The sequence below is a fragment of the Poecilia formosa genome, unplaced genomic scaffold (assembly GCF_000485575.1).
Source record: "Poecilia formosa unplaced genomic scaffold, Poecilia_formosa-5.1.2 Scaffold321, whole genome shotgun sequence".
Classification (NCBI taxonomy): domain Eukaryota; kingdom Metazoa; phylum Chordata; class Actinopteri; order Cyprinodontiformes; family Poeciliidae; genus Poecilia; species Poecilia formosa.
The window spans coordinates 650,892-674,465 of NW_006800260.1; the positions used below are offsets into that span (position 1 = coordinate 650,892).

General features: G+C 39.7%; 1 protein-coding gene across 4 annotated transcripts in view; it reads right to left on the reverse strand.

The window, feature by feature from the left end:
• Positions 1-8,602, reverse strand: part of mdga2a (MAM domain containing glycosylphosphatidylinositol anchor 2a) — a 215,662-nt gene extending 207,060 nt beyond the window's left edge. For 2 of the 4 annotated variants that reach the window (XM_016661297.1, XM_016661296.1), the window contains exon 1: positions 7,540-8,602. In XM_016661297.1, the coding sequence (XP_016516783.1) occupies positions 7,540-7,612 (73 nt within the window). In that variant the 5' untranslated portion in view covers positions 7,613-8,602. The remainder of the gene's footprint in view (positions 1-7,539) is intronic. The other 2 variants (XM_007573241.2, XM_016661298.1) reach the window with 1 other exon arrangement.
• Between the last annotated feature and the right edge of the window lie 14,972 nt (positions 8,603-23,574).

Genomic DNA, 23,574 nt, shown 5'->3' on the forward strand with positions numbered 1-23,574 from the left:
TTAAATGCTGACATGGTCCAACATTTATTTCCCTTTTTTTGTGTGTGTGATGAATAAAAGTTTGAGGAACTTTTGTCAGTTTAAGGTTTAATCTGATGCAAAACACACCAAATGAACAACACTTATTTGTTCAACATACCTAATGTAAAAGGTAAACTAATATTGGATTTATATACCTGTGCAGCTCTGTTGTACTGGACTGCAGATAGTATAGAGGTGGATTTTGCAAAAGATTCTTATATACTGTGTTCTACCTTGCAAAAATACACTATCTTGAGTAAACAATGCCCTAGCATCACTATCTTCTGCATCTGATACTGAAGTAGGCACAACATGAAATCCATCATAGAAGCATGCCACAGATTTTTTAAACATTTGGTCACACAAAGCGACATATGCCACGTATATGTGCCACTGCTATAAAACAGATTCAAATACTGTCTTCTCGCCTTGGGTTTGAACTCCACCCAGAGGCTTTCTGCATGGATTTTTATGTTCTTCCCATACATGTGTAGATTTATCCAGCTTCCTCTGAAAACATGCATGTTTGATAATTGATCTCTTTGCATTGCTGCAACGTATGACGGTGTGCTGTGAACACCTCTGTCTAGGGTTTCGCCTGCCTTAATCCAATCACAGCTCACAAAATGACAGCCCACCAAAACTTTACATTATCTTGTGTTGATGCCGCACAACACTGTAAATTTTACGGACCTGCATCCCAACACGCAGGCAAACAATAAAACCCATGATATCACTAGATGTTTCACATCATTTATTTACTTTAAGATCCATGTAAAGATAATGCCAAATCTGCTACAGTGTAACAGGAGTACTGATTGTCTGTAAAATCTAGCTCTTGTATTGCTGTCACCGATTGTATTTTAGCACAAGCCCACAAATGGTACGATTAGACAAAATGTTCTTGAATTACTGTAAATGAAGAGACATTTTCTTTAAGTTTGTGCCTGTTTTGTAAACAATAAACACACAGGTTTATCTGCTAGCTATGTATGCCATAATTAACTGGTGGAGTCAACCTTAATTTAAAAAAAAGTAGAAGAAATAACCCGACTCTAATTAGAGTCGGGTTAAAAATACAGTGCATTAAAGCATTAACAATGTTTTTTTTGTTTTTTTTTTCATCTTAGCGACTCAGTGCTGGTTTACTCAACTGTTGGAGACTGCTAAACTCAGCAGAAGAGTGTTAGATTTAAAACTCAAGCAGAGTTTCTGCAGTGTATGTTGAGTGCTGGTCTCTGAGGGTCGGCTCCAAAGAGGAGCAATATTCAAAATGATCAAACTGGTCCCATCTGAAGCCCCACTGAGGGGTCCAAAGTAATCCTTGAGGTGTTCAACTAAGTGTTCCACTGCAACAAATTCCTTGTTCTGTGTTCTACCCAGCTGAATATCTTCATTTGTCCCCCGACTAAAGCTGCAGACGTCCGTCGGCTGTTACCCCGAGGGGAATGAGGGAAGAGCCTGGCAGAGGAAAGACAGGCAAGGAAATAAGAACTTTGAGCAGGAGGAGAAGAGACAGAGTTATCTGCTATCTTATTACGGTGGGAAATGTAAGGGTCCTGATCCAAAGGAATGATGAAGGACTCTGTGGAGGAGGCCTCTGAGAACCAACAAAGACGGCTTTAGTTTCACTGGCAGAATGCATTTGCATAGCTTAGAAGCCAAAGCGTCTGAACCGGGGCTCATGAAAAGGGAACCTCAGCAATTGCTTGGACTTCAATGCAAACGAGAGGGAGCAGGAGACAGAAGAAGGAGAAAGACAGCGGAAAAAAAGGGAAGCAGAAGTGGAATTGTGTGGGGAGAAGGCAAGAGGAACTTTTTTTTTCCTCTCCTCCCTCTGCAGCAGCAGCACAACACAAATGAGATCAGGGACATCTGTGCATCCCATGGAGGTTGTCTCTGACTGACTTTGATGCAAAGGGAACATAGTGAAGGCGGTACATCTCCAGAAAAAGTAACAAGCGCAAAGACATTTCCGCGCAATCATAAAACTCATGTTTGATTGCAGCTTTCTGATATTAACATTTACACCCCCTTTAGCTGTCACTACCGTTACGTACAAATGCTATTTGGGGTAGTTAACTAGACCACATATTTTTGATTTGATGCAATTAAGAAGCTGCTTTGACCAAGTGAAGGTGAGTAGAGTTCAATGTATATCAATCTACATAGGAAACGTATGTTGAGAAAAGCATTACAAAGGTAAAGTCCCTGCAAAAGATATCGGAGGCTGGAAGAAAAAGAGGAAAAAAACAGATGCTGGTACTTTAGTGGAAACTCACTTTCTCTCGCTTTGGCCTGCGGTCATGGTGGGATGACTAGCCTTCATCAATTCTCCTTAATGACTATGGCAGCACCACTTAACACACTGCTATGTGATTTCTTCATTACTGCATCATGATATCACCATTTAGTCAATGGAGATGGCATCAAGTGATCCCCGCGGATAAAAATAACCAGAGAAAATGTACTAAATGTCCCACTCATCTGCTTTAGGCTCCATTTAGACACCAAAGAAGGGAAAGATGGAGTTAATGCAACAAAACAAAATGCAATAAAGTCAAGTGGCAAAAAAACCCTCAATGGTAACTGAATGTGAAACAAAGTACAAGTACAGTGTAGTCAATTAGGAATGGATCAGTGAGATCTTCTGACGATATTAAACGTTGACCAGAAATTAAAAAAAATAAATAATTTTTAGCAGTAATATTCATGATGTTTACCAGGTGTTAGTAAGTTCAATGTTAATCTTTTGTTATCATAATGAAGGCTCTATCATGAGAGCTATGCAGTTGTTGTCACTTGGTCTGATAACATAAGCACAAAGTATAACTATAAGCTGTGGATAAGTAAGTTAGTCCTTTAGGCTTGATAATATCTTTGAGACCCTTATTTTGAAATAAGAAAGGAAGTAAATTGCTCTGTGGTAGGTAAGTAGTTACCAAATACAGACCACTTAGCATGTCAGAAACTTCAACCACTTTTAAATCATTTGTGTAGCATTTTTCATGCAGAAAAATGAAACGGTGACATAAGTTGCACCTTTAACATTCTGTTAGAAACAGATGATGAAACATCACAGTTTTCTTAAACATCAGAGCTTTATTTTATCATACCTGGTTGATGGCTCCACATCAGTTTAATCAAAACTGAACTTGATAAAGCTACTCTCAAATACCTATTCTTTAACACAGTCAGAGCTGACATCAGAACTATTTTTTGAAAAACAAAAATGTAGAATTTGTACTTTTTTTTCTATTCTTATGTTTTCCTGGAATCAGGACAACCTTAAAATTAGACCAACTTTAACAAGTCCAATATGTGGACTCGCCAAACCTGTACTGGAGTATTATAATCTCCATTTATTTTATGTGTAAAACCAAAAGCATATGGAAGATTTTCCATTGTTGTTACCCTCCTATTATTCATAGTGAGTTTGAAGCATAACCACTACATGAAAAATTACGAAGCGTAACAGAATGACAGACATGCTTACTCTCACAGCTTGAGGAAAACATTAATCTGCAGAAGGCTGCAAGCTCCTTTGGACGACAACTTGTGACTTGTTTGTCATTACCAGTGACCAAAACTGTTGATACGATTGAAAATCCCTCTCTAGAAAGCTAAAGGGAATTTATTAAAGCATGAATTGCAGTCTGAATACTTTACGTCATTTGACTGCATTCTGTATATTTAAAAACAACTTTCCATGAACAAAATGCAAAATGCTATGGTGTTGTGTCTCATATTACAGTCACACACAAACTGCTTTTCACCTGTCATGCTGAATTCTCACACCCACCATATGTCTGAACCTTCTGTGAATCCACTGGGAGGCAAGACTACATAAATGTAAATGTTTTGCAACCATCAATAATAAATGTTGACTTTTTGAGCCATGCCAATAAATTGCTGTATACAGACGGCTCCCCTAGAGGCTTGCGGTAAACATAAGGCACATGCAGGTCTTCACCAGTGGTTCCTCTTCATTTGAGAGAATATGCTTTACAAGTTAGAGGACGAAGCCCTTCCATTATATAAACAACCCTGTTCTTTGTACAAAACCTGTAGAAAGATTCAAGGGGAATCTAAGAAACTGTATTGATGAATAAAAGAGGAATTGGCTGTGCTCTAGGGAGTTTTCAAGCTGCTCAACATACATGCAAACACTGAGAGTTAAATGCCCAAACAGTTCCATCTGGTGCTTCCCCCCCCACGCCCCTCCAGCTCATCCCCTGTCCCTTCTGCTGCTGCTGCTGCTACATAGCCACAAGTCCACACATACCACTCTAGTAACATCACATCAAGCATTATGGGATATGATTCCTTTCTAATCTGCTTGCATCTTCATCCACTCGCACACGGCGGCATGGGCAGCATGCTTACACCGAGGATCAACGGCTTTTATCGGACGTTCACGGTATCGGCTCTTATGATTAGTGTCAGCCTGTCAGCTCTCAATGTCTGTCGGAAGCTGATGATTCCATGTCACAGAAATGAATATTGAGCTAGGTGAGGGCAGGGATTTAGAGGCTGTGACCTGAGCCCTGTTAAATAGCTAGGAACGTACTGACTCTAAACAGCTAATACTGTAAAGGTTGCGCTTGGAAAGAAGCAATAAATTACATTTTTAGACAGAAACATTCCACCTGTCCATTATTCTGAACACCAGATTTGATTAATACGTCATATTTTTTCTGAGTGACAAAGCAATGTGGAGAATATTCTGAGATGTTTGTAATACTCTTTGCGATTCTGTTGAAGTTGAATGCATGCACGATTTGAAATTAAAGACAAGTTACATATTTGAATATCCAACTGGTTGGCCTCTAGTTAGGCCACAATGACTGATCAAAGTCAAAAATCCAGATTTCTTCCAATCTGCTACCATATCTAAGCAATATATTTTGTAGAAAATTACTGTGTTTTGTGGGAACAATCTTATTGACAGAAGAAGACTCAACGTTAGCTATTTTCAGTATCAGCTAGATGTTTACAATAAAGTGCCAATACGGATATGACGAGCTATTTAAAAAAAAGAACTGTGTTTTCTGCATGTTGAGAGACGTCTATAGTTCATTCAGACTGGGGAGATCAAGATTTTCAGCAGGTAATAAAAAGGCTGAATTAAGTGCAACAAAGTTTCTCTGTCACAGAGCACAATGCATGTTGCTGGATGTCTTTAAAAATCTCACAGAATCCAACATTCTTGGGAAAACACACACACAGTGACGGTGATTTTATTAAAGAAATCTTAATCTGTCAACTGATTTATGCTTTTTCGTTGTTTTAAAATGTTATTAAAATTGCCTTTTAAAGCAACTTTATCACACAAATGGCAAATTATTTCAAATTGTGTTGCTATGTGATACTTGTTAAAGATAAATCAAATTGGTGGAGTTGCTCAAAGCTGTCCACAACCCAGAAATTGGAAACTGGCCAAACATTGTCTAATTAAAGCATTTGAAAAAGAAATCCATATGAGCTCTAATGTTTGATGGGTATTGCAAAGCATTAAAATCACACGCAAAAATTAATTTCAGCTTAAATCAATTAAGGCAACTTCAAATTACTGTTTTCACACCCATTAGCTGAAATGAATGCAATCTATTTTTAGTGCATATCACTTGACAACTTAAAATGTTTTCACCACTTGTCAAGACTTGAGAATGCCACTGATATGCAAATTGCCTTCACAAGTTCTAATTTCAAAGTTATGAATTGAAAAAAAAAGGTCAAATGCAAAAAAAAAAAAAAAAAAAAATCAGATTTCTGTGGCACCTAAAGAGAAAACCATTACCATGGGAGAAACCTCACCAGCCATAGATCACAAACCAGCATTGTTGTCCCACACATATGGTCACCATTTATAACAATAAGCAGTTTATTATCATGTCACTTTGCATCTTATCAAGGTATCATCAAACTGCCCACCCCCTTTATCAATGAAAACACTGATTTGATTTCTGAGGAGTTTTCATTTGATACACAAAATTCTACATTTCAGTTTAGTTCATTTATAATAATTCACAACAAATATTGTCTCAAAAGAGCGCCTTATTCACTTCGACTTACTCAGGTTAATAGAGCTAGCTTGTTCGTGTAGCCTTAGTGAATTTTTCATTTCTATCTGTTGGGTAATCAACTGTAATTTGAAGCCATGTACAGTTCAGATATCAGTCTTCAGATGCAAGTGGAATGTAGCAAACTATACCAGAGTTGGAGCCACAAAGTACACAATCAGTAGATGTAAGAAGTAGTACAATCTAATTGGATCATCAATCAGGACTGTCCCGCCTATTGCTGTTTGGCTCCTGCCTCTAAACAAAAAAGGACAATCCTGGTGACCCCATGATAGTTTCTGTCATGTTAACTGTGGCCATTCTTGTGTCTCACACTCCGTGCTGACAAAAAAAATCTTCTAAGCCTGAGAAAAATACAATCCCCACGTCTCTACATCTGGAGTTAGCGTTCCTCCGTGGGGCCTTTTTGCTTTGGTCAGAGCCACTGTCAGCACTGACAGATAAGGGCTGGGCACCTCAAGGATTCTTCCATGTCCTCGTCTTGGTGCACATGAATCACTTTGTCCTCTCAGTCCTCCTACAGCTGCCACTGTCAGTGCTGCTTCTGCTGGCAAGGCTGACGATTCATACCAGATATAATTTGCGACACTAATTGCAGAGGCATCGGGCAGGACTTTGCTTTTGTGGTGGAATTCAAGCAGCAACAGATGACGATGCTCACCTCTTATTGCACACTAGCAAAATAATAATAATAATAATAATAAAAAAAAGGAATCGTCTAAACATCAGCAGTTTGTAGCAGCTACTGTTTGTTCCTTCAGAAATCATGACAGAATGTTCTGGTTCCTTTGAGCTGAGTGTGGTAAGAATGTCCCCGCACCTTTCTTTTCTGCAACAAGTCCTTATAATATAACACCAGCTTTTTATTAGCTGAGTCTCTTCTGCAAGAGACTCAGAGATGCTAGACATAAGGAGGAGGTGGGTAGATAGATCCAACACACAGGACTATCACTCATGACGATGCATACCAAGTACCACTGCTCAACAGATTACAGTCCTCATGATGACTTCCACAAAAGCATTTGGCCTGATGTCAGATAAGGAGTCACATGTGCCATTTTGAATCATTAGCAAGGTGGGGGAAATAATAAGAACAATCCCGAAGGCTTCAGAATAGACCAACCGGGTTCCTCTGTAATAACATATAAATGTAACCTGCTAAATTTAGCCTGCTCACCGAGCATGGGGAGTGATGGATTGGATCAGAAAAGGGGCTGCACACACACGATTTGCTGTATAACCAAGGAGGAGGGGGGCTACATTTAGGAATCTGCAATCTCTAATATGGTCTTTCAGACCTGATATGTCAACCATACATCTATTTCCAACAAATAACAACAGTATGAAAGGACACTGAATGCAATAGGAAAACAGCTGTTCTACAAGGTCATGAAAAAAAACACACAAAAAAAACATGTGGGATACACGGACTTACCGTACACTCCTTGGCAGCTGATGCCTCCAACGACCAGCGCCAGCAGCCCCAAAACAGCGACAATTAGATCCATCCTTTCACGTTAATCTCGGCATATCCAGCTCTCTCAGTGGCAAGAAGTCCTTTCCGGGGCGGTGCGACGGAGGCGCATAGACGCGGCACTTCTCGTCGATTAATTCAGTCTGTGTATTTCACAGAAGGTAAGTGAAATAATGTAAATTAGCCTTCAGTGTCAGAGCTGTCATGTAGGAGAATTAGCGAAAATGCCGAGCGGCTGACGGCACCCAGACGCCGCGTAGGATGTGATGAGGCAGACGGGTAAGACGCGCGGCCAGGAGCGGGGAATGAACTGCAGCGAGGCCGGTCTTTAAAATAAATAAATAAATAAATAAAAATAAAATAAAATATATTCAAAAACCACCCTCTTACCTCCAGTGGCCTATAATGTTTTAAACAGTACTCAGTAAAAACACAACAAAAACGAGTGAGGACACACGGGTTCTGTCGAGGGTTCGGCACCCACGGACGTAGCTCATCAAATCCAGCTGTGGTCAGAGCTCACGCCGCGGATGCTGCGTCGGCTGCGAGCTGTCAGATGAAGCTCTCATCACTCCCCCTGTCGCCGCAAAACAGCCCAATTCTCCCAGTCTTCACCTTTCCGATGGATGAAGTCCTCAGAGGCTGCTTATCTCCATACGTACAAACGCGAATTACTGAGTCACATCACGAGAGACACGGCGAGTCGGCTCATCTCTCCCTGTGGCAAATGACGAGGGCAGGGTCCGGTCCTCCGGTCCGGTCGGCCGACGGGTTTTATCCACAGCTCCTCGCCAATGAGACCGCTTTTTGTGTGTGTGTGTGTGTGTGGTTTCCACCGTACCGAGCCAGTACAGAGCATCAGTCACGTTGCGCAATACGTGCTGTACGGACGTATCGCACACCGACTGTGGCACCGCAACCGGTCTGTATGGCTACGTCAAGAGGTGCGTTGCTTCCAGTGCTCATCTGTATGGGAGGCTTCACTCGGCGTCAGGAAAGGCATGAGAGAGGCGCAGCTGCTGGATGCTGAGAGAGAGAGAGAGAGAGAGAGAGAGAGAGGGGGGTGGGAGGAGGAGGAGGAGGAAGGGATGGAAGAGATGGGAACATTGGAATTCAGGGGGTCTTGCCTTAACAGACCTTTTGCCATCACAGCCTCACACACGCACACACAGGTCTGTCTGCTCATGTCTCACCATTCTTCAGGATGCAGAGGTGCCTCTACAAAGTTTCTAATGAGGGACAATAATTCCCGCATCACACTATTTGTATTTGTCTTTCGTTTCAGCGGAGTACCAGAACATAATGCAGTTTGGCCCTATAACATAAACCAACTTTTTATTCAATTTTTTAATTATAATTTTTAATTTTTTGCCATTGTGCGCCTGTAACATTTATACTGCACATGTTTAAAGAATCTACGTCTCAGACTAAAATTGTGCAAACTCAACTCACCTCTGAATGCCAGAAGCTTGAAAACGGAGGTGAAAGTGGCTTTCTGTTTAATACAGCTAATAACTATCTGACCAAAATTACCCAGTCCCGTCATGGCAAAACGATAATCTGATGCAATATTTTGATAGAGATTGTGTTAAAAACAACATAAATGTTTCAAAGACCTAAGAAGACACGATGTTTGACAATTGTGTGGCATGTTTTTCAATAAGCATGTAGAGCAAGATGCTTATGTGACAGTGGATTTAAAATGCAATAATTGATTAGATCAGAAACTCCAAATGTTCTTTTAATTGGTTTTGAATGAGGATGAGGTCTAATATTGAAATTTTCTCAGCTTAAATATTTTTACTATACTCACTGTTCTTGTGGATGTTGCCAATAACCTTACATTTTATAACCATCGGTTTTAGTTTTTGTTTAGGCAACAGGATGGCAATTACATAACATGTCTATTTAAAATAAATATTACATAATACTCCAATTTTCTCAGAAATTGAATTTTTGTTTTTCATTAGCTGCAAGCCATATTCAAAATAACATGAACTACTTGAGAAACATTTGAAACATATCACTCTGTGCATAATGAACGTATTTAATCAATGTTTTTTGCTTTTTCAATTGAATTACTAACCTGGCCATTGCCTTCCCACACAATTCTGCTAAAATCTCATCTCCTTTCGTCGTTCTCTTTGGGATTTCTCCCGTTGAGCTTAATTTCTCCAGTATAATTTCAGTCGGGCCAATCAGTCAACAGAAAGAGGTGTTGTGAACAATGATGTTGAGTTTCTATGCTCTTTAAGAATTGTAGTCTGCCTATATAAAATTGCAGTCTTGCTGCAGAAGAAGTAAACAAAGTTTTTCAGTCTACGTTCGCCACTCTTCCAAATATTGAGTAATTCAATTTGAAACAAGAAAAATGCATGACATGTCATTCGCTGACAAAGATGTTGCGACTATAGTTCCAACTACAGAGCACGCAATTTCTCTTAAGCTTCTTCAAGCTGGGGCATTACATACGTCACGGCCAGAGATGCATGGTCAGGGATAAAGAGGATCATAGGTTGTAAGTAAAAGAAGTATCGGATAGATGGAAGTCTGGACAGAGCCAATGAACCGACCATATTCTTCAATAGGTTCAGTTCAGGAACAATCTCATCGTCCTCTGAGATGAGGACGATGAGACATCCCATCCTCCTTTGACCCACAGCTTTTCTGTCAAACCTCAGATGTTTTATCTTCCATTTCAGTCATTGGCTTTTCTGCTTCTACAGGCTTGTCTTCAACCAAATCAGGAGGTGCTGCTGCTTCCATTGCCTCCACATCCCAGACATGTCTCTCTAGAAGTCAAGTGAAGAGGCTAAATGGGGGAAACTGAACCGGAACAAGGCTGCAGGTCCAGATGGTGTCCAGATGAAGGCCTCTGCAGATAAACTCTGTGGGATTCTGCAGCTCCTCTTCAACCTTAACTTGAACCAAGAGAAGGTTCCAATGTTGTGGAAGACATCCTGCGTTGTTTCAATACCAAAGAAAACCCACCAATCAGTCATTGAAGACTAAAGACCTATTGATCTGACTTCTCACATTATGAAGGTCCTATTGGCCCACCTGAGTAAGCAACAAGCACATATCAGGAGCCCTGCAGTTTGCATACCACAATGTAGTTGGAGTTGAAGACGCCATTATGCACCTGCTTCAACAAACCCACTATCATCTAGACAGAACTGGCAGCACTGTGAGGATCACATTCTCTGATTTCTCCGGTGCACTTAATACAATTTAGCCTGATTTACTTTGCCAAAAACTCCAGAAGACACAGACGGAGGCCTCTACAATCACTTGTATCTACGACTACCTGACAGACAGACCACAGTTTGCGAGACTGCATGACTATGTGTCTAACCAGGTGATTAGAAGCACAGGAGCACCACAGGGGACTGTACTCTCACCATTACTTTTCACTCTGTACACTTCAGACTTCCAGCAGAAGTCAGAGTCCTTTAATCTGCAGAAATACTTAGTTAGGTTCCTCACAAATGATTTGTTTTATGAAGTTCTTCTGATTTTATCTGTGAAAGGTGCCATATAAATAAAGCAGAATAAAAGGTTCTGTTCTGGGGACTACTGTGGAAGCACTGGAGATTATGATTCTTTATAAAAAAAAAAAAGAAAAAGCCTCTTCAGTCAGAGGCATCATGAGAATCGTTGTTTTACAGACTGCTACAGGAGATCCTTCTTGCCCATAGATATCAGTATCGACAAGAACCTTTGAAAAACCTTAGATAACATGACCTACAATATTTAATTTCCCTTTGCTTTTTGATACTAACTTGAATAATGCCTCCTATATTTTACTGCACTTTTTTGAGTTTATAAAAAACCCAGAACAACTGATGAATGGCAAGGATTTTTTAAAACTCTTTCCCTTTCTGTTGGATTCGAACCTTTTCGCACCTTTAAAGGATGAGCACATTTGATTCCTATTTTTTAGTTATAGTCCTTAAAAAAATAATGTGTCAAACTAAGCAGGTCAGACCCAAAAGAAAACCAAAAATTGGCATTAAAAAAAAGGTTGATGCATCTTTAATTGCCATCTTGGTGGGAGATACTAAAACTAAAAGCATAAAAAAAAAAATCAAGGGTTTTCTTAAGCTTTTATTGTATTCAGGAAGAGTGGGGAGGTAGGGCTCGGAGTAAATAAGTGACATTTGAAATTGACATTCTATGATTCAGTTCAGGAACAACCTCATCCTAGCAAACCTAGCAAACTATTCATGAAATAGTCATTTTTGTGCTTCTCTACTTCTTCTTAAATTCATTAGAAAACAAAGCATGCATTTAAGACAGCCTTTCTGACCAGATGTATGGACTTCCCACCACCTTTACCTCCCGGCTCCCTTGACGACAACCAGTGACGCGAGTTTTTTCTTCTTCTGTTCAATAGTCAAAATCACCATTAAGATGCACTCTGTGACAAACTCACAGTTTTTATAAAAGTTTTGAAAAGGTACAGCTAAGAGGTTCCCAAATGGGGTCTCAGAATTGCCTCCGGGGTCCTGCAGGCAGATTCAAGGGGTTTTCCTCCAAATTGAGAAAATATGTGTAATTATATTTCCTTTGACCATCGTTAGTGAACAGAAAGCACCGGAACTAACATCCGTGATTATGGCTTTCACTAGAATAAACCTGTGTGGTCATATAGACAAATTTAAAGTAACAAAAATATGGCAAGATTTTCGATTAAATGGGTCTACAATTATACACTTCCTGTTCAGGGGTGGCTGCCAGAGCTGGCTGATTCTAAAGCTGGACCATTATGTTGTTTCCTAGCAACAGAATTTAAATGAAATGGATTTAATTAGCGTATTTTTCCCTGAAATGAAGAGGGGAAATGGAATAGTTATTGGACAAATGGGGCAGAATATTTAAGGGCCAGTAGTTAGATCCCTGACCAAAAAAATTCAATAAAATAGCTCCAAGCCATAATTGTGTTAGACCAGAGGGAGAAAATATTTTTTATGGTTTCTGTTGTGCTGTGTTATAAGTCTTTTCCTTGTTTTTTTTTTTTCAAAGACCCAAAGTAAACATTTTCAGCTTAGTTTTGGACATTTGTCACTCAATTGAATCAGACAGAATCGGTTTTGGATGATCCCATTTCAAAGCTGTAGTTTTTTTTTCTTTTTGCAAGTAAGCTCTGCCTTTTTGAGAAAATAAAAACCTTTATTAAAGCAAACTGGGAAAAGCAACGTATAAAACCCAGTGTTAACTCTACTCAAAAACACTCTTTGGAGAAGAGAGTAAAGTCACAACAGTGGTAGCTTTGGCGCCCTCTACAGGAAATCCCTAAACAAATCAATAATCAAGCAGTTATCAAGGATAATATTTGTGCCTGGTCTATTATGTGGAATGCATTTTTATTCATTGAGGAAATAAAATTAGATTGAAAAAATTTTTATTTTTATTTTTATGTGGTTCCCAGCAAACTGACATACATAGTTAAACTCACCGAATATATTGCTGCATGTGTATTTCAAGAGTTTTCATTGTTCTTTTTACTTTTTCAATTGTTGTATATTAGAGCCAAACGCTTCAGAAGATCTTACTTGGTTATATGTGTGATGATTGTGTACAAAATAGTGCAAAACTAGTATTTTGATCTTTAAAAAGAAAAAAAAATCAAATTTTTGGTTTTTGCTACCTGTATTTCACATGTTGAGAAGTCTGTCCATTTGTCTGTGCCAAATATTGTAAGTATTTTGCACAATACAAGTTCCCTTGTCCCAGCTTACCGTTAGAATGACGCTAGTGCCATTTTACTTGTATAATACAGTTGTATTTTTTTTTTATCTTTTCCTCCAACGTTTGCGCTTTTCAAGTTGTCTTAGCAGAAACTGAGAACCCTAAAACTTTTATCAGTCAGTCAAGTCAGCGCGTAAAAATGTTTGACTTGTCAGCTCCTGCTCACTTTAAAACTCTTGGCGTCAAAGTCTGAAACGGGAATGAAAGTAACTCCTTCATTGAGAGGTTTTTAACTCTGTTTCTGCCTTTTGTGGACGAGTCTGCTCTTAGCCGTCTGCCTTCACCTCTCACTGTGATGTCTGATGTTCTACAAAGCACTAAAATCGGATCGAATTCTATAATGAGACCCACTGCAAGCACAGAAGGGTTATAGAGCATGGCAATTTTTGGTTGTTAATGTGTTTTTTTTTTTTTTTTTTTTACATAAAAGAATGCCTTTGCCTTAATGGCTTCCTAAATTTAGTTGGCTGCGTTGCGCACTGTGAGGTTTTAGGAGCAGCAGAAAACAACAGGATGAGACATTTTAGGGGAAGGCCTCTCCAGGCTTCAAACGCAGTCTAAATGTCTGCGTGACGTCAAAGTGAAAGGACGAGTCGGCCTCGCTGCTGCACTGCGTCGCCGCGACTGTCCAGGAAGAGAACAGCCGAGCGTCGTGGCTTTGGTATTCTGACAATATTCTGCTCCGGTTGGCTTCAGACACACACACACACACACACACACACACACACACACACACACACACACACACACACACACACACACAAGTGAATCTCAAATGGAACAGCGGGTATTTTTCCATCTCGGTGCGATGAAAGTCATATAACAGCCAGCCACCTGTAGAAACAGTTCCACTCTCTGCCTGCTGGAGCTCAGAACTTGTCAAGCAAATTTCATTTTCCCTCCCGCCCCATGAGGTTACTGTTGTGATGTTTGATTTATCGGCATGAGCGACACGCCATAAGTGAATCATTACTCCAAACAAAGAGAAATGCAGCGTGGCAGAGGCGATGCAAGATAAACATTACATATGTTAAGTGTTCAGATTCCAAAAGAGATTTAAGGGTCAAATTAATAGAAAATTCATTTTTCTTCAAACAGTAAAGTCGTGATGCCACCGGTGCCGTTAAATGTTTTAAATTTAACAGAAATGGGGGGGCGAGAGGGAAAAGTAGCTTTCAAATTTTGATTTGAATGATTAAAACCGACCTGCTGCAGGGTGAAAATATAATTGCAACGAAAACTAAAAAAACAACAACTGGCAAACCAGTTTTGTTAGTTTTAGTTTCATAAGTTAAATACCTGGTTATTTCCAGACACAGAGTAAATTAATCACTTCCAAAGAATCTTTCAGATGACATGAAGTGGGCTGAAGGGTCTGAAAAGGCAGCCCCAAAATTTTATGACGCTTAGGAACAGATGAGCAAGAAAATCACAGGCATTTATCAGCCTATGGAGGATTTGGACTCTAAGACTTTGGACTCAGTGACACCCATGGAAAAAAAGTCTAATCATTTCAAACTATCAGTAGAGGAATGGGAATGACTGACCTACTTATAATACTGCCTATCAGTTCATAACCTCAGTTATTGAAGTTTTTTTGCTTAAAGGGTGGCACAACCAGGAATCAGTTTTACAAATTGGCACAAGTTGGTTTGGATTGCCTTGGTTTTCCTCTCTGTAAAGGAAATCCCCATTTGAAAAAAAATGATTATTGTACTCACTGAGGTTATAGCTAAAGTTTGTTTCATGTGATCAGAAAGAAAAACAGCAGAACTCTGTAAGGTGAAAACTTGCATATTTCACTACATTTATGTCATTTTGATGCTTGTAGTTTACAGCTGACAAACTATCAAAAAACTACCAATATTTCATAAGATCAATGGAAAAGCAAATATTAGTTTTTCCAAATATTACCTATTAAACAGTATTTGCATGTACTAACTTAGTCGATGCTTCTTTTTTTTTTTTTTTACATGAACTGCAAAATAAGATGATACAGTTATATAGTTTTTGCTGTATTGATAATTCAGCTAAAACTTTCTGAGACAATTAACATTGGGTTACCATCTGTACGGCATAAGTTTCAAACAAAATTAGCACTTAAAATATGTCATTCTATCTACGATGAATCCAGGTATGAGTTTATATGTTTTTCTTTAATTGAAAGGTTACAGTAATATTCACATTTACCCGTATGACTGCTTAAGCTAGATTACATTCATTTCAAAGTGATTCTAATTTCATGTCTCAAAATAAAAACAGGGGAAACCTTTTGTTCTTACAACAGCTTGTAAGCAAAAGCAGTAGCTTTAAAAGTGAAATACTGTCCAAATCTTCTCAGAGAGGCAAACTAGTTAAAATGGTGACCATGTTAGATGTCAGGTAGTTTGTTTGGCTTTGAGGCAACAAATGTGGCTTAAAAATATGAGGAATAGCTTTTATACATTTTTACTGTGTCAGAACATGCATTGAATGTGCATACAAAGAGAAACACTGCATGATCTCTGCAGTTTCCTCAGAGTCGGTTCAGTTTAGGATGGGCTGAAGTGGAAAATTGTTCTGTAAGCTTATGAATCACCAACTCTTATCTTTTTTTTTTTTTTTGTTTAAATGATGGAGGCCACATCCTTCAGGCTAAAGAGAAGAAGCACCAACCGGCTTATTATCAAAGCACAACTCAAAAGCAGGCATCTGTGATGGTGTGGGGATGCATTAGTGCACAAAGCATGGCTGACTTGCATCATCTGTGAAGACGCTATTAGTGACGCATCGCTTGCACGTGTGCAGGTTTTTGAAGCAGATTTTTGCACACGTTTAGGACAGTCCAGACCAGACCTTTGGCACGATGTGAAACCAAGTTATACAACGACAAAATGGGGGTTTTGTGGCATTAAACATGCTCAGAAATCACAGTTCTAACTTGCCACGGCAGAGGTAGTAAAACACTGGCTTTACTGTAAAACCAACACCAAGGAGTCATACGGCTCATCACGTGTCCGTTGTGATTTGAGCTCAAATCACAACCTGCTTCTTCTCCAGCCTCAGGATAAATCCCTTGTACTCAGGACAAGATGTGACACGCAGAGTGAAGAGACGGTCTGAGGAGGCTGAAGAAGCTCTGAGGGACAGTTTCAGCGTCACTATGTGGGAAGAGCTCTGCGCTCCACACTGAGAGGACGCTGACAGCATCACAGTCGACGCCAACTTCTGTGTGGACAACACTGTGTCCATCGGGAAGGTACCAGTAATAAGACCTGGATTAACTCTGAAACTTCTCAAGAAGAAGAAAAAGAAGAAGAAGAAGAAGAAGAGAGTCTCTAGATCAGGAATCAGTGTTTTGTTATAATCCTGTACAGCAGGAGTGCCAAACTCATTTTCGTTTTGGGCCGAGTCAAGATCATGAACACTCTTAAAGGGCCGGTTGTGGCAGAATGTATTGATAAAACCTGTTCACAAACTGATAAGATATCAACGAATTGTTAACATTAAATAACATTATTGAACGTCTTCTCAGTCCCTCCAGGATTTTGTGATTCTTTTTGTGAGCTTTCCGATAAAGACCAAAGTGTTTGTGCTACTAATGCAGAAATATTTATGATGGTAAATGCGGCTTTTTATTACTCGCTTTATAAATCATGGACTATAATGTGACATCAATTAAGGCTGAGGCAGCTGTTTAGTACAAGTAAGAAAGTTTTTGACAATTTTTGAGAAATATCTACAATAAACATGCATTAGCACAAAAATGCGCAGGGATTTGTTGATTTTGCGTGAATTTCCACTATAATTTTCAAGAAACTGGAGGGACTGATTGATACAATTTGGCAGGAAACAGATAAAAACTGCATTGATTTGATTGATAGCATAATATTTAAACACACTTAGTGTTTAATCTATAATCCAAAGGGCCACATAGAAAAACATGACGGGCCAGACTTGGCCCACGGGCCTTGCGTTTGACACGTGTCGTACAGAATTTTATCCCCCTCTGGGAAAATAAAATCCATTTCTGTTCTATTCCTAGCTAAGAGTCAGACGAGGCCAATCAGACACAGAATCTAAGCCAAAGTCTCTAAAAGCTTCGGTTCTCCTTCTGTTAGATTGTTTTGTCCTGCGTAGCTTTTTGTTCATCTGATCTACACATTTCCAGGAAGTGGTTTTGTTTTAACTCTGTGTGCTTGTAGTAGACACCAGAATCAAGCCAGATTACTTCTTTGACTTCCTTACGATGCGGTTCAGAACTCCAAGAGAGGAACCCAGGACATTCGGACGTCAGGAAACGAGGTACAAGCCGGTTTGAGGGTGACCTTCCCGGCCAAACGACAGCTGTGTGTTGACACATTCACAGCCGACAGAAGTGGAGGAGGGACGGGGGGGGGCTGAACCTGCCAAGGTCTAAATTTGGTTCCCAGAAGGATGTGACAACGCTGTCGTATTTCCAACCAAAGGAACACACTCTTCAATTTCACTGTGGCAGTTTGAATTGGCCAGAGTCCATTGTGTTTTCCAAGGGTGCCAAAAGCAGCTAAAGTTGGAGTTTATTCCTTCTTTTTTTCTCCTCCCCCCCACTGAAAACTTTTTAAAGCTACTTCAAGTGCTTGAAACTCCAAAATACACAAATAACTCTTTCAGCTTCAGCTTTAATTGATTTCTCAATATTTTGGTATTAAAGAGGTTTGTTGATGTGGTGGCGATTGCAAGGCGCGGGTGTCAGCACCCCTCAGCCACCTAATCCACACACACACACACACACACGCACACACACACACGCACACACGCACACACACGCAACAAAAGATTGTGTTAATTGGACCGACATCACATGTTCTGCGCTGTTCAAAAAGCATCTGACTCCAGCTTTTTCACACAGACTAGCATCATGACTCCACTCTGAAAAGCAGGCCTTTTGGTCTGGACTGTAAAAATAAACAGCTCTTGTGACAAGTGTGACATGTGTTTCTGTTGTACAATTTTTTTGTAATTTTTTGTATTTATTTCCTCCACAGGCACCCCTCCCCCCCCATGGATGCAGAGGTACTCTGACACACTCAGTATTCGCAGCAGCAGGAAGCCCGTCAGCCCTACTTATACATGCAACCGGGGTGGAGAGGAGGTGGGTCTCACAATGAGCTGCAGGGGTTTGTGGAAGAAGGTACGGTGATGCAAACACAATCCAGAAACCAGATCCCTTTGTTGTGGCCTCTGGTGGGCATCCGTTGGTGGACACGCGTAGGAACACGCAGTGAAACGGGCGAAGTGGTTTGAATGCGCTGCGCATTTGAAGCCTTTCAGAAGCACGGCGGGATTTCATGAAACGTAAAGACCTGGTGAGGGTGGTGCAGACGTTCTTACGCGGCTAAACTGAGAAATAATATTTCTTTTTCTCTTCTGCTGCTAATGAATAGCTTTTATTACACCCTTCAATAGTATGTGATGATTAAACCCTCCCTAAATTAATTCATTATTCAATCTTTATTGTGATTAAAGGATGCTTCTATGTCTCCTTTAATTCAGCCGTGCTGCAGCTTTCCGTTTTAACAAGGCAGAACTTCCTAATGGCCTATTGATCAGCTGTGCTCCCCAGTGATTCGTCCCAACTCATCCAATTGATTCTGTCACGGCCATTTTGGCGAGACAGCACCGAGTTAACATGGCTCGCTAATTAAGCCGTATGAACTTGCGCGTCTAATTAAAACGGGCCTGATACCTATTCTGTGCAGGCAGGCTGCTGAGATTTGTTTCATGTGGATGACTGGAAGTCGGTGCGTCCCGTCAAACGGGCGTCTGACCGAAGAGTGAGTGAATTAATAACGAAATGCACAAAGAGTGGACTGGTCAGTAGTTCACTTGAGCGTTTTAGGTTTCCTTTCAAACAAACCGTCTCCCGTCTCAAGCTGCAAACGGATCCAAAGCAGGTCGATCTAGATCACAGGTGTCTGAAGTGCGGCCTGTGTTCCATCTGCAGCACTTTGAATGATTTATCTATTTATTTTTTTGCACCCCTGGCTGCAGCCCAGCAATGATGCAAAGTTGAGCACCGTAGCACACGCCCTCTGTCCGTATGGATAGTCTTTTAAAAACAATTTTCATTTGTTCACGGACAAATTACGATCTCAGAAAATGCTTCGACTGACCAAAAAGCAGACGTCTTTAAATGACCACACTTTCAATTTTGTAGTAAAGACATTCAGCAAGTTTTTTCAGCAAACTGTCAAAGCAAATTCTTGAAATTTGTTAAATGCAACAAACACGTTTAAAGAGCAAATGACTCACACGTTGCTCACTTAAGAATTTTTTTCTCCACACCAAGTTTCTTATGAGATGCTTTTTATAATCAATTCTCCAAAATGCCAGAAAAATAAGTAAATTCTGTCCTACCATCACAAATGTAAACATGTAGCTTTTGCTCAACTCTGCAAGAGATGATAAAAAATAATGAACTTCCTACTTTCTATAAAGTGTGGAGGAACATCAGCCAGGCTGTGGGCTTGTTTCCCTAATAGGTTTACTTTGTAAATTAAATACATTAAATCAAAATTCTTTTGTAACCAAGGATCCAACTTGGTTTCTTGAAGGAAAATGGGTCGCCACATGTGCTTTTAGAAAGATAATGATTCAAAAGTGCATAAAAATATAACGTTGGTTTGGTTTTGCTATCTATAAACGCAGGTACTATGAAAACAAAATTGTGCACCGATATGTGCAGTTAAACAATCCAATGCTTCTACAAAAAAAACAAAAAAAACCCCACATTTTTGATGAATAGTTTCCATTAATGCAGCTATTGACAAATTGATATTAGGTTACAGAAGGATTTTTGTGACTTTCTGCTTTAACACATGAATATTTACACTCAGTAATGAATATTTAACATTTTCTATAAGACTGACTGTAGCATGAGATGAGAAAGACATGAGAAATGTTCCACTTCTCAGCACTCTTCCACAGAACCATCCTAGCGCTCTTCAGTGTTTAAATAACGGCGAGGCGAAACGCAATATTTGTGCCAGATTTATTTACGATCACAGCGAAGAGTGATTGATTTTTATAGCGACATAAAAAGATATTCTTTAATTGTGATCAGCCTATGATTATAAATCTCCCCGACGTGGCCAATGCAGCGTCCCCAGTTTAGCATTCAGCATTACTTGGCTCGGTGTCTGAAAATATAATTATCTCTGTGTAAAGAGGGTGAAGTGAAGCCCCGTGTTTGCCGCGCGAGGCCAAAAAACATAAATCTCGGGAACAGATCTCATTCTGGGCACATTCATTTCACAACACGCTGCACTCCGCAGACAGTAAATTACATTACCAACTTCAGATCCAATTGAAGGTAAAAATGCGGTAGAGGAGGTGCTCATTCAGAAAGTAGCGCACCGCTGTCGGTTTGTTTTTCAGCGGGCCTCAGATCGGGTCTAAATTACATGCTACCGCAACCCTTCCCACTCAAAAGGCCACTAATAATTACTGTTTGTACCTGTGAGAGAGATAATTGGCTCCTTCATAAAAAAAAAAAAGAAGACACAATTACACTGTAATTATTTCCTTTATCTAGAGCAGATCATGTGCCTGATATATGTGGAAGCCACATTGTGTGTCTGAGCTCTCCCTGAAGCCACGGTGAGGTCAGGGGCTAAGGCTCTTAACTGAGCGAAGCTTTAAGCGCAAGTTAAAATACAAACGCCGCTCGCTGGAATTGGACAGGATTCAGCGTAGATAGAAATGGGGAGAGAAAAAAACAACAACAACAACAACAACAAAAAAAACAGAGCCACAATCAGGTTAGGCTGACTCGCAAGCAAACAAATTAATTATAGATGAACAATGAATATTGCATACTGCTCTCAAAATTGTTGTTACTTCTGTTTCGTAGGCCAACAGATTTGATTTACGCAGCTGGATGTTTACGACCATAAAAGCTGAACATGCAGCAAAAAAAAAAAAAAAAAAAGAGAGAGAAAATAATGTGTTTTAGTTTTACTGGAAACTGAAAATAAGTTTAGTTTGTGTTCCGATAAAACGCATGTGAAAGTGGGTTTGTTTTCTTTCTTTTTTATGCAGCATCACATCATAGTCTGTCTGTATTATGTTTTATCCGATATTGCCCTCTGATGTGCAACACTTTAAAAAGTAATCGAGTGGGCCAAACAAAGCCCGGAACAGCCACCGTGTGCATCCAGTGGCTTTTCTATTTTCAAACCGGGGTTTAGAGTGTGGGGTAATAACGGCTCGGCCACCTGCTCACCCCAACTTGTTTTAAAACGTCCTTTATTTCCAAGGCGGCTTCGAATAAACACGTGAATCCAGAGTGAATGCCAGGGTGAACGCTCCGGTCCCTGGGCTTGGACGCAACACGCAGGTCGTGTTTTTGAACTGTGAGTGGAAATGAGGGAACTCAAAACACCTGGACAACTGAAGAAATTTGACCCTGTGGAGAAACAGTTTATATAGTTTCATTAGGATCCTGCTGCAGAACAATTTAAAAAATAATAATTTAGTGAGATCCTAAAGATTTAGAGATGGAACTTCTTGAACAATTTGAGCTGAAGGGTATTAGATAAGACTAGAATATTAGGAAATAAATAACCCAGCTCTCAAACTATCCACAGGAAACGATACACTGGCGTCCTAAAGATTGTATAAAAACACTTTAAAAGATGCCATTATTTGCTATGGGTCTCCAACTGTGAGCTCTGAAAGAGATTATGTTTCTTTGATCCTCCATCCAACCTTCCTGGTGGTGAAAAGGAAAGTTGTCACCACAACCAGTTCTGCCATTGTTCCAGTCGATGGCATTATTGTGCTGGAAAGAGTTAGGTGAGAAGCATTATATCTGTCGAAGCAATTTCCCGATTTATGAAAATACAAAATACACGTTCTCCCGTCTTCTCAGAAATTGGCCTCGGAGTTTATTTTACATTTTTATGTCACAGAAAAACTGTCAGGATGTATTGTTGTGAAGCAGGACCCCCATGTAGAGAGTGGCTTTGGCAATTTAATGAAAAATGAACAAAAACTCACAGGGAGCCAATGCAGATAAAGACAAATCAAAACATAAAAACAGGAATCCATGTGCGAAAAGCAACAGGATGTAAAAGGAGGAACCAATGAGGAGTGAGAGTAGGAGACGTGTTTAAGTTCTGTGAGAGTGAACGCTGGAACAATAGACCGGGGCTGCAGGCATGAGGAGAGTGAGCAGACTGAAGAGAGAAAACGAGAGAGGGAGAGGCACAATGAATAAATAAACATATTTAATCTAGAATCACTAAGAAGAACTGAACTCAAGTAAAACTGAAAAAAGGCTGATCTAATCAAAAAATGAGACCAAGTCAAATGAAAAACAGGAATCAAAGCTAGAATAATAAAAAAAAAATCAAATTCAAACAACCCAAACCAACCAACTAGTAAAATATTTTTTTTTTAAATGAAATATCAACCTGGGTCTTGAATGAATGACTACAATTTGTACAGGAAACAAATTAGGGTAAAAAAAAAAAAAAAACCTAACGCAAAATCAGATCTTTGAGCTAAAAATGTTAATGTTTCCCTGAAGTGAAACACAAGACAAAACTGTGATATCTAAGGCCAAATACTGCAAGTTTTGGTAACACTTTATTTGACAGTGACAGGGCGTGCTTAAGACTGACAAGACCATGTCATAAAAGTGACATAACACCTGTGACAGTCTTCATGAATGTCTACGACTGTTGTCCTGAAGTGTCATTTGGTAAATAATGACACTTTTAATGCAAAGTTGACCGTTTTAATGGACTCTTAATACAAGTTTTAATGCAGTTTTTGTATTAAAGTGTCACTATTTACCAAATAAGCCAAAATTGACACTCTTAATGGACGTTTAATACAAGTTTTAATGCAACTTTACATTAAGTGTCACTATTTGCCGAATGACACTTCATGACAACAGTCATAGTCATTCATAAAAGTGTTATGACAGTTTCATGCCAGTATTATGCACCCTGTCAAAGTGTTACTCGAGTTTTAGCTGCAGTTTTTAGGTCTGCAAACAAACAAACAAACAAACAAACTATGAATCGCTCCACAGCTCAGTCTGATTTTATTCACGGCATGTAGGAGCAGAAGTTGCATTTTCACCCCTCCCGTGGATTTGGGGAAATTCAAATGCCACCCCTGTCCTCCGTCACATCGTAAATCCGCACGCAGAGCTCATTTGCAAATTAGATGCAATCTTTTTTTGACATGCCGGTGTAAAATTCCATTTGAGAT